Source organism: Podarcis erhardii (genome assembly GCF_964252035.2).
Source record: "Podarcis erhardii genome assembly, chromosome: 7".
NCBI classification, from domain to species: domain Eukaryota; kingdom Metazoa; phylum Chordata; class Lepidosauria; order Squamata; family Lacertidae; genus Podarcis; species Podarcis erhardii.
In genome coordinates this window covers 54309256-54320990 of record NC_138511.1, presented here as the reverse complement: position 1 = coordinate 54320990, position 11735 = coordinate 54309256, and the positions used below count along the sequence as shown (strand labels likewise).

Here is an 11735-nt window from a genome sequence, read left to right as displayed (position 1 = left end):
GTTCACATTCCTGCTGCTGCTTCCTGGTGTTGGGACAGTCTTGTTGCAGAGTTTCTTCATCCAATGAGTGCCCTTCCTAAACCCATCAGGAGGGAGATCTCCCCACACACCTCAAACCTCTTTGTCTCTCAGCCATCTTCGCAAGGGTTGGCACTGGCCCAACCAAAAGGCAATGGCACAGCTAAGGGAGCTGGCCAGACTGCTGGCTCCTGGCTCACTGTTTGTTGAACACTGCTCTAAACTTTGTCCCTTCCTGAGATGGTTTGTATCCATTGATATAGGACTAGTTCCTCCCTCCCTCCCCACTTCCTTCCTTTCATTGAAAGTGTCCGCTGGTAGACCCAGCTGCTGAGTTTCACCTGCTGCTGAAAGTGCCCTGTTCATGTTCTGAGGCTACTTCAGAAGTATAACCATGCCACAAAATTCTATCCCACCATGGAGTGGGCTCCATGCCCTGGAAACCTTACCACCCAGGCATAATATATGTATACATTATTATTAGCAGTAGTAGTATTTATTAATATAACACTTCATGACAAAAATAGGTTTCTAAGTGCTACTGTACAGTAACCTACTCAGAGACCCTGAGATGGGGAACCCAGGTCTGTACAGCACAATAAGCCATCCCTTTCCCAATCTCAAGTACCCAAATATGCCAAGAATGGATGGCTAAAGCTTTGGGTTTTAGGAGAATGCTGGAGAACTGTCATCTGCTGAGGTGATCAAGGCTTTTGGTTGTCTGTTTTTCTTTTGTAAGGAAAGAGAAGCTCGTGTTTTCGTCACTCCTTTTTATTAAAATGGGTAAAAAGAACAGGCCCCCATTTTAACATAAGATAAGGGAGTGGCACCCTGATGAAGGCTAGTTCTTGCCACAGGGGAAAGTGTTGCTAAATTTCTTGCAAAAGCAATTGGCATTGAAGAAGCGGCAGTAGCAGGTGGCACATGGATCACAGCAGGGGAGCTTGTGCCCAAGGCAAGATTCCTGCAAGCGGACACATCTTCGAGGGGAACGCTCTTCCCTTCCCTGGGTCTGCAGGGCTGTCAGCAACATCTGCAAAGAGAGCAACAGGAAGGAATGAAGAGATCAGAGGTGCTTGGCAAGAACCACTTCTGCTGCCCTGAAGATACACATTTGAAAAGAAAAACACACACATCCACCTATTTATGGCTTGGGTCTAGGCTGCACAGAAAGCAACCTGGCAGCATCCCGTTGGCCACAGTATATTAATCCAAACCTTGCTTTCCCATATATTGGTCAACAGCCTACCTGACAAAGACTCTGACTGATTGCTCTTCCTCCAGGGTTTGACTTAGAATACATGTATGACTATAAAACAAGTTATGACAACCTCGGCCTGCTCCTACTTGGAAGGAGCTTCTGGATTCATACATTTCAGGAGGATCTGGAAATGCCACCTCATTGGCTTGGTCCACCTGGAGTTGTTTGTTCTACTGGTATCATTATGGGATGTTTTCTGATCATGACATTGATCTAGCACAAATTGGGAAGGTTGACCAGTGTAAGGAAGAGGGGTGGATTATCCAGAGCTGCAGGATGCAATTGTATCAAATGTTCCTTTTGGAGGAAGGGCAGAGGATACTTTTAATAATAAATAAACTCTTCGTCCTATGGCGTTGGTGGAGGACCCATAGCTCCATCACACACACCTTGCACAGGTAAGGTCCCAGATTCAATCGTTTGGGATCTGGGATGCTTCTCTCTTGCAGAATGACTACTAATGTGACTGCATGATCCTGGGCAAGATGGAGCAATGCCTGACTCAGTGTAGGGACACTTCTGATATGCAAGCACAGTCAGGGAGCTTGTGGGAGGGTTTCAGTTACCTGCTGTGGCTCCATTGCGTTTGCTTCTAGCACAAGGTCATCTTGGGCAATTGGCATCTCCAGAGCAGCCAGGTGTTCAAAATCTGTGAAAGCAAAACAAAGGTGTGGAAGCTCCTTCACTGCCTTCCCAAAGCTGCTGTTCACAACTTCTGATCTATTCTCCCCAGAGGTGTCTAATTGGAGCCCATGTAAATGTCTTTTCAGCCGTGACCAAAAACCCAAGCCTTTTAAATAATAATTTAGCTAATAAGATTTTTTTTGCCTTTGGTGATTTATTAAATTTTGTGTTCTTTGAGTGCTATTCAACTAAATTTTCCTCTGTAAAACTAGTGAACATGACTATATTAGGTCCATTGATTTCAGTACATCTACTCTTGAGTAAAACTTAGCTGAGTACCACCCCCCTTTGCCTCTTTTGCTCTTATCTGGCCTTGTCTTAATACTTCATTTAATGTCATTGTTATTGCTGTGGGGTATTGTTATTCCGTGAGCTGCCCAGATAACTTTTGTTAGAGGGTGATTTATAAAATAATTAACTACGTGCATGAGATCAGTTGTGAATCTGGGTTTGCTTGATGGGTAAAGAGCCCGTCCACGAGAGCTCTTGGCATCTGTGGCTGGGCACAGCCTCCTTCCCTATACTTTACTCTCCCGCTGCTGGCTTGGGAAGCTACCATTAGCTAGAATTGACACTGTCCTGTCGTTTCCTGAGAAATGAGAAATACTGTGTTTCCCTCCGAAACAGCTTTGATCCATATGAAGACATCTGCACCCCTGTCTTCCCACCTGTGTGGACAGAGAGCCGGCAACTTGTATAATGATGCACAGATGCTATTTGAAATGCAGGGGGTGGGGTTGAGGGTGGAATGACCTTACTGGGTTTGAAGCTGGTACGTAACATGAACACAGTGTTACTCACAAGCAGAGGGCTTGCAATACACGCTGCCTTAATCCAGGAACTCAAAAGTGTCAGGCCAAAGGAAACCACCCAGCGAAGGGGAAAGCACTCTGAGTTTTCCACACTCGGAAGACAAGAGGGTTTTCTTGCCCAGGGCCCCTCAACTACATTAGAGCTGTGTTGCATGTACAAAGGCTGCAGAATAAAAAAATTCCTTCCAGTAGCACCTTAAAGACCAACTGAGTTAGTTCTAGGTATGAGCTTTCGTGTGCATGCACACTTCTTCAGATACTGAAGAAGTATCTGAAGAAGTGTGCATGCAAGTATCTGAAGGAGTATCAAGAAGTATCAAGAAGTATCTGAAGAAGTGTGCATGCAAGTATCTGAAGAAGTGTGCATGCACACGAAAGCTCATACCTAGAACTAACTCAGTTGGTCTTTAAGGTGCTATTTTGTTTTGACCATGGCAGACCAACACGGCTACCTATCTGTAAAAGGCTGCAGAGACAGGCAGAGGGGAAAGGAGAGAAACTGACCTGGGGGTCCCTCTTTGATCACCTGCAGAAGCCCTGGGTAGCTGGAGCGGCCTTCTTCGTCCAGCATGGAGGGGCCCCGCTCGGCCAGACGGCGGCTGTGGTTGGGGTTAGAGGCCAGGGTGGTGGGGATTTCTTGCAGGAGTCCTAAGGACAGCAGCAGGATCCTCAACATGGTCTCCCTAGATAACCAAGCAAGAAACAAGTGGTGGTGGGGAGGGAGAGGGCTGAGATGCTGGGCTGAGAGGTGGCCTAAATTGGGAATAGCACAGGTGACCACCAACCTTTCTGGGGGGGGGCATTCCATATCACACAAACCACACCATGCACACTGTATCCCCTTCCCCCCACTCCCCAGCTTGTAGAGCTGGGCTCCCTCACAGGCTTTTCTGAAAGAGACCAAAGAGAGACCTTACAAGGAGTTTGTCTCTCCAGCCTGAGAGCACCCCAGGACAGTCATCTCGAGGCTTGAAGCCCCTGCTGCATTCCGCTTCCCTTCCCTCAAAGCAATCAAGCCAGCTGCCTGCCCATCATCATCTTCTCCTCTTCCTTCTTTGCTCAGAGCAATCTCCCCAATTAACCCTCATAACAATCCTGTGAAGTAGGTTAGGCTGAGAGGGCGGACAGCTTGGCAAGTTCTGTGGCTAAGTGGGGATGTAAGAGAGGTTTGGTTTCCTCTATCAAGGGCAGCATTCAGGCACCCGCAAGCCTTTGGAGCAGCTCAGTACAGAGATGTCTTCTTGAAATGGGTACACAGCGGACAAAGCCCTGTGGAAATACCCAAGCCCCCTGCAGACCCCAAAAGAGAAGGTATGCCCCTCTTCTATGGCTTCCTCCCACTGCCCCCACCAAAGGGCTGCTCTGCTTAATGGGAGATGAACATACTACTTTCTTTGTGCAAAGCAACAAGTGCTCTCTCTCACACACACATATTCTCTGGGCCCTATCCTGTGGAATGTGCTGCTCAGCACATTTCACACTCAGTGAGTGGGAGAGGCAGAAAGTTACTGTACCTGACTCTTGCCATCCGTCCGTCCGTTATCCTGATCGAGTGCTGTGGCTCTGCGGAGCTGCAAGTTGGCTAAGGGCTTTTATTAACCACACACGTAATTAATTGACTGGACCACATGACTGCAAACTAATGGGTGGGTGGGCTTCTGTGGAAGCATCGCTTTGTGCATCTTCCTGCACGACTGAATTTTGCTCCTTCATAAGAAGATAAGCTGGATCAGGCCAAGCTGCTTGTGCGGTTTGCAGCAACTGAAAGCATTACTGCCTCTGCAGGCAAAACCATCATGGCTAGTAGCCATTGATAGCCTTATCTTCCTACATGAATTTGTCAACTTCTCTTCTAAAGCCATCCAAGTTGGTGGGCATCATTACCTCCTGTGGGAGTGAGTTCCATGGGTGAACTGCTTTCTTTTATCTATTCTTAATCTTCCAACATTCACCTTCATTAGATGGTTATGAGTTCTGTTGTTGTTGATGATGATGATGATGATTTCTCTAGCTACTTTCTCCACGCCAGGCATAATTTTACACATTTCTGTCATGTCTCCTTTTACTTGACATTTCTCTAAACCCAAAAGTCTCAAATGCTACAACATTTGTTCATAAGACTGTCGCTCCATCCCGTTGAACATTTTGGCTGCATTTTCTGAACCTGTTCCAGCTCTACAATATCCTTTTTGAGGTGAGGTGACCAGTACTGTACACAGTATTTCAAACATAGATTACACCCTTGATTATGATATTGGCAGTTTTATTTTCAATTCCTTTCCTAATGATCCCTAACATGGAATTAGTCTTTTTCCACAGCTGCTGCACACTGGCTCAGAATATTTATCAAGATATCTAATATGATCCCAATGTCTTGTTCCTGGCCAGTCACTGCCGGTTCAGATCCCATGAGAGTTCATATGACCTTATTATGATCCCAACATGCATGGTTTTAAGTTATTTACATTTACCAGTAATTGCATTTGTCATTTTACTGCCTATTCACTCCGTTTGGAGAGGTCTTTTTGGAACTCTTCACAATCTCTTTTTCTTTTAACGACACTGAACAATTTAGTATCATCAGCAAACTTGGCCACCTCACTGCTAACCCCTAATTCTAGATCGTTTATAAACAAGTGAAAAAACACAGGTCGCAATATCAATCTTTGGAGGACTCCATTTCCTGCATCTCTTCATTCAGAGTACTGTTCTTTTATTTTTACTCTCTGCATTGTCACACTTAACCAATTCCTGATCCACAAGAGGAACTTTCCCCTTCCTTAGGGAGCCAGCACCATTCCCCTCTGAGTGGCACATACAACCAAGTTGATATTTAAGAGCCCAGACCAGCTTTGTGTATCTGATTGGGGTGCCCATATTAAATATTTAAAATATTGGGGGCCATCCATGAGGGAGCAGAGGTCACCTCCTCACAAGGTCTGTACAGCAGGTATCTTAAACCTCTTCAGATCCAAGACCCACTTTTAACCCAAACATACATTTAGGGAGCAATTATTTTACCATATGTCTGCTCCTGTTGCAACCCACCTTGGATCAGGTCACAACCCACTTGTGGGTCCTGACCTACCAGTTGAAGACCAGCGCTGCAGAGCTTTAAGGAAATAAAATTATACAAATAAAGCAAGTCTAAAGCACAATGCGGACAGGAGGGAAATTTAAGCTTCCACACAGCCCCAAACCCTATTTTTGGTTACCGCAGGCTGCAAAAATAGGATTGCTTCTTTGCTTAAAACTTTGGAAATTACTATTATACCTGATCATCCCCTCTTCATATTCCAGGAAACGGCCAAAGCCTTGAAAAAAACCTCTCCTCAGGTCGGAGCCAAACAATACAAATTGAAAGCGTTTGCAGATGACCTAGTTTTGACGTTACAGGAGCCAGAATCTAGTACGAAAAGAGTATTAGAAATGATTCAAGAATTTGGTCATGTGGCAGGATTTAAGCTGAATAAGTCAAAAACTAAAGTGCTTGAGAAAAATTTTACATCGAGTGAGAAAGAGAGGTTTCAGAAGGAGACAGGTTTAACATTGGCTAAGAAAGTGAAATATCTAGGGGTTAATATGACTGCTAAGAACCTAAATCTTTTTAAAGATAATTATGAGAAATGTTGGGCAGAAGTGAAAAAAGATTTAGAAATATGGTCAAATTTGAAGCTTTCCTTGTTGGGTCGAATTGCAGCCATAAAGATGAATGTATTGCCAAAAATGTTATTTTTGTTTCAATCACTGCAAATTTTGGACAAGATGGACTGTTTCAAGAAGTGGCAGAGAGATATTTCTAGATTTGTCTGGCAGGGCAAGAAGCCCAGAATAAAATTTAAAATACTTACTGATGCAAAGGATAGAGGTGGATTTGCCCTGCCAGACTTTAAACTTTATTATGAATCAGCAGCATTCTGCTGGCTGAAAGACTGGTTGCTTCTTGAGAACACAGACATTTTGGATTTAGAAGGTTTTAATAATGCTTTTGGGTGGCATGCATACTTGTGGTATGACAAGGTTAAAGTACATAAAGTATTTAAAAACCATATTGTCAGGAAAGCATTGATTAATGTCTGGATAAGATATAAAGACTTACTGGAAAATAAAACCCCAAGGTGGTTGTCACCAATGGAAGCAAAGGCTTTGAAAAGACTCAATATGGAGGCCAAATGGCCGAAATATTGGGAAATACTGGAACAAGAAGGAGACAAATTGAAACTGCAGAGTTTTGAGAAATTAAAAGATAAAGTGCGAGACTGGCTTCATTATTTTCAAATAAGAGAGGCCTACAATTTGGATAAAAAAATTGGCTTCCAGGTGGAAAAATCAAAATTGGAAACAGAACTGTTAGACCCCAAAACTAAGATACTTTCGAGAATGTATAACTTGCTGTTAAAATGGAATACTCAGGATGAAACGGTTAAATCAGCCATGATTAGATGGGCACAAGATGTAGGTCATAATATCATGTTTGCTGACTGGGAACAGTTGTGGACCACTGGTATGAAATTCACGGCATGCAATGCCTTAAGAGAGAATATTATGAAAATGATCTACAGGTGGTACATGACACCAGTCAAGCTTGCAAAAATATACCATTTGCCCGATAATAAATGTTGGAAATGTAAAGAGACTGAAGGTACATTCTTTCACCTTTGGTGGACGTGCCCAAAGATTAAGGCTTTCTGGGAGATGATTTATAATGAAATGAAAAAGGTATTTAAGTATACCTTCTTGAAGAAACCAGAGGCCTTTCTCCTGGGCATGGTCGGCCAATTGGTGCCAAAGAAAGATAGAACTTTCTTTATGTATGCAACAACGGCAGCAAGGGTACTTATTGCAAAGTATTGGAAGACACAAGATCTACCCACCCTGGAAGAGTGGCAGATGAAGGTGATGGACTATATGGAATTAGCGGAAATGACTGGCAGAATCCAAGACCTGGGAGAAGAGTTGGTGGAAGAAGATTGGAAGAAATTTAAAGATTATTTGCAGAAACACTGTAAAATTAATGAATGTTAAAATGATGTTGGACTGAAAATAAGTGGTACTAGCAACAAAAGTTAAAAAGAGTATGCAAAAATGAATTTAAAATTTGGTGAAATTATAGGGTTAGAATATGTTAAGATTTAGAGTTAAGATAAACGAAAGAGGGTAAGGATTTGCTGATTTGAATATTTTAATTGGGAATACAAAAAGGGGAGGTGTGAGGAAGTCAAAGAAACAAGTTAATGAGTTCAAAGTTATAAAAAATGGATTTGTTTTAACTTTCTATTTTCTATTTTTCTATTTTTCTTGTTTTTTGTATCTTGTATTTCTGTTTGAGAGTTTTCTTCTGTTTCTTGTTTTACTATGCATTTTTGTATTTTTGATTCTGTAAAATTTTAATAAATATTACCTTAAAAAAAAAGATTGAGGAAAACTGCAGAACATATATAAAAAAAGAAAAAAACCTCTTCTCACCCCCCCGCCCCCACCCCAGCAACAACTATAGCCCTGCTCTGTGCCCCCCATGCCCAATGTCCCCCGAGGACCCCCCTGTTTTCTAAAGCTCATTAATGATTGTTTGTGCAGAAAGGAGAATCAAAACTGCACTTCCAATTAACTGAAAGCAGAGATGTTGTGTGTACTTTTCTAACCCAATAAAATCTTTAATAAAAACATTAAAAAAAGAAATAAAAGTAACTAACTGACCAATTACATTACAGATAACTCAGTTCGGCCCCTCCCTCAGCATAAAGAGTGCTCCCCCCCTTAAAATAAATCATGGCTATGCCCATGTCCCATAATGACAAATAAAGGCAGGAACATAGGCACTGCTGCATAACACTTATAGCTCCTCTGTATTAATGATTGTTTGTCTGGGAGGAAGAAGAGGATTCTGGGAAGAGATTAATGTCCTAATGAAGGAGGCAGCCCCAAACTGCCCTGAAAGCTTTTCAATCTGCAGAAGAAATGCCTGGCTGATGTGTGTCCCCCAACATTCAATAAAGGGATAACAACACAAACATTTCCAGGAAGCGAGGGGCCCACAGTAGGAAGAACACACGATCAACAGAGCCTGCTCTCTCCCCGCCCCCAATACAAGGGGCTTAAGGAGGTTCTCCTTCCAGATCAGTGTTCATAGGCAGAGGTGCTGTGGTGTCCAGGGAAACAGCCTGAGTTCCTCAGCATCCTCTGAATACAGCTGCAACCACTGAGGTTTATGCACAGCCCAGCAAACAACATACTATTCTGCATTCAGGGCTTTTGTGTGAAGGCGAGAGGCAGCCTTACTGTAAGGGAGGCAGAGTTGCTCAGATATTAGGCAGATCTATCCAGCCCTGCGAACATCTCCTGCACACAAAAGTCAAATTGACAATGAACGGGAGGCCAATAACATGCCTCATGAGGTGTGTGTCTGGGGAGGACCGACCCTTAGATTTTTATATCAGGAACCAAAATATCTCTGGGCCAGTTCTGTTTGCGAGCCACTGTTTTCAGCCAGTAACCAGCCAAAGGGAAAAGAGGATTCTGGGAAGTTATTAGCATCATAGTGCAGGCAGCAGCTTCCTTCACGGCCCCCACCCCAATTGCTTTGAAAGCTTTTTAATCTGCAGGGGAAACCTCAGGCGTATGTTTTGCCCATGATGTGAAGGGGCTAAATGAAACCTCCTCTGTTTTGTACAGCCAATTCCAGGAAAGGATGAGCCCCAAATAGCAACAAGAATGACTGACAAAGTGGTCAACAAAGCATGTTTTTCTGAAAACAGGAGAGAGGAAGGGGGAGTCGGGGGACAAACACAAACTCCCTCTTTCCGTGGGGAGGGGAAAGGCACCAATCAAAGTTTTTCTGCAATGCAGAAGGAGGCACTTGTGCCTGCCCTTCCTGCCTTGGCCTTTGCTCCATTCATCCCAGTGGTTCTTGTTGCCAAGGAGAGCCCTAGTTTGGGGGTCTCTCTGATCAGGGCTCCTCCGACCCATTTTGGGTCATGCTTCATGAAAATGATATTAGCACGAACTGGGTGTCCTTCAGAGCCAGGATCCATGCCTGGAAGCTTAAATCTACAAGTGGGCAAAGGTCGCAGGTGACTTCTCTTGCAACTGCGCTGAGGGTGCCTGTCCTGCAGGACTCAGTGGGCCTGGCAGAATGGCAGCCTGGGCACCTGGGACAGAAGAAACTATCACCACACCTGCAGAAATTCCACATCAACTCTGATCAGGGGGAAATTTATTTATGAGTGTGTTTGAGGCCTTCACCACCACCCCCCCCCCACAAAAATCAATACCTATAATAAAATAGCAACTCAGCAAAACCAGCCTTATTTCTCCTGGCAGAGTGCTGGAGATGTATGTGCCAGTTGTACTACCTCCCTAAGAGTCAGGCTTTACTCCTGGAGCAGCTCCATGAGGCACACTCTGGCTTGAGGCAGCAGCTCCAAGTTACCTGTTGTGGCTCAGACCAGATCCTGTTCTGCCTGAGAACCCAGAGAGCAATCTTCGTGAATGAGGGTGCTGTATGTGTGGCAAGTGCGTGTAGGCAGGTATCCATTTGCCATGACCACCCGACATGATGTGGCTGAGGGGCAGCAGACCATTGTAGTCCCTCAGGCCCCCCAAAAGTTGCTTACCCTTATTTAGAGGGAGCAAACCAGAAGGAAGGGCCCTTCAGTGGGGTGGGGAGCTGTTATTTACTAAGCTTGGATCCTAGAACAATAGGCAAATAGGATCCTAGAATGCAACAACTGATTGGCTTGCAGGAAAAGACCAATCAGGCTCCAGGAGGGAAGCAGAATCAGCCAATCAGATGGGACTCATTGTGTAAATAATGTATATAAAAGCCTTTTGGGGTTTGGGGAGCAATTCAATCACTGTTTTACAAGCTGCAATAAAGAGCATGAAATCACTACAGGACTCTGAGTATATTTCAGGAGCACTTGGCTTTTTCTGCCCTGGGAACATTGGGGCGAATGAAGCTACCTCAGTAGACTGACTCGCCCAGGAAATGACCCAGAAGGCAGGAAGTACAGGCAGAATGTATGAGAGAGAAAGATGACAAATAAAACTATACGCAGGAGGAAGAAGAGGGGCTCAGCAGTTGATACAAGCTGCAGAAGATCCTCTCCATCCCCTTTCGTTGCTCTCACCCACCGCTGCCGGGAAGAAGTTTTGCCAGGGGTTCAGTCTAGAGCAGTAGCAGGAACCACATTTTGTTTAGTTCTCCTGCACAACTCAGACAATTCTTCCTTACAGAACAGGTTGCAACTGCTTTTTCTAATGAACATTTATTTTATTCACTCTAACTGGGCAGAAAATGTGGCAAAGTTAACCTGAGGAGCAAATGTGAGTCCATCAGCTCTCTATGCCAGACATCACAATCCCTTCCCTGCACCCCCTTGCACCTTTGGCAGTGCTGAGTTGTGCTGCCCAGGCAAAGAAGCACCAGGGTTGCAAGGTGCTAGGTTGTCATGGACTGGCTGGATGCAGATGAGTGGTAGGAGGCACCAGCTGGGGAACCCCCAAGGGAACCCCTAGGGCAGGGGTCAGCAACCTTTTTCAGCCATGGGCCAGGCCACCATCCCTCAGACCATGTGGTGGGCCGGACTATATTTTTTGGGGGGAAATGAACAAATTCCTATGCCCCACAAATAACCCAGAGATGCATTTTAAATAAAAGGACACATTCTACTCATATAAAAACCACGCTGATTCCCAGACCATCCACAGGCCGGATTGAGAAGGCGATTGGGCCACATCCAGCCCACAGGCCTTAGGTTGCCTACCCCTGCCCTAGGGGAAGAAGGTCAGAGCCAGGGGATTAGTGGCAGGTTGATGATTAGTGACCAGAGGGAGGAGCAGGAAGTGTCAGAAGCTGAAGAGGCAACAGGGTTTAGTGAGCAGGAGGAAGAAGCTGTGGCAGAGAGCAGTCCTGATTCAGAGGCTAGAGAGGTGGAGGGCCAGGAGACAGAGATGAAGCA

At 44.7% G+C, this 11735-nt stretch overlaps 1 protein-coding gene across 9 annotated transcripts; it reads right to left on the bottom strand.

Annotated features, from left to right (window-relative positions):
* Positions 1-771: 771 nt before the first annotated feature.
* AGRP (agouti related neuropeptide) lies at positions 772-11452 on the bottom strand. Of its 9 annotated transcripts, none has more exons than XM_081872144.1 (5): positions 9055-10187; positions 3688-4984; positions 3280-3458; positions 1846-1928; positions 772-1051 (listed from the first exon to the last, which is right to left on the bottom strand). In XM_081872144.1, exons 3-5 carry the CDS (start codon positions 3449-3451, stop codon positions 860-862), a joined length of 447 nt encoding a protein of 148 aa, XP_081728270.1. In that variant the 5' UTR covers positions 3452-3458; positions 3688-4984; positions 9055-10187; the 3' UTR covers positions 772-859. The 9 variants fall into 9 exon arrangements, with proteins under 9 accessions (XP_081728270.1, XP_081728266.1, XP_081728268.1 ...); XM_081872140.1 differs by having other exon boundaries at positions 4290-4984; XM_081872142.1 differs by having other exon boundaries at positions 4290-4984; positions 9194-10187.
* Between the last annotated feature and the right edge of the window lie 283 nt (positions 11453-11735).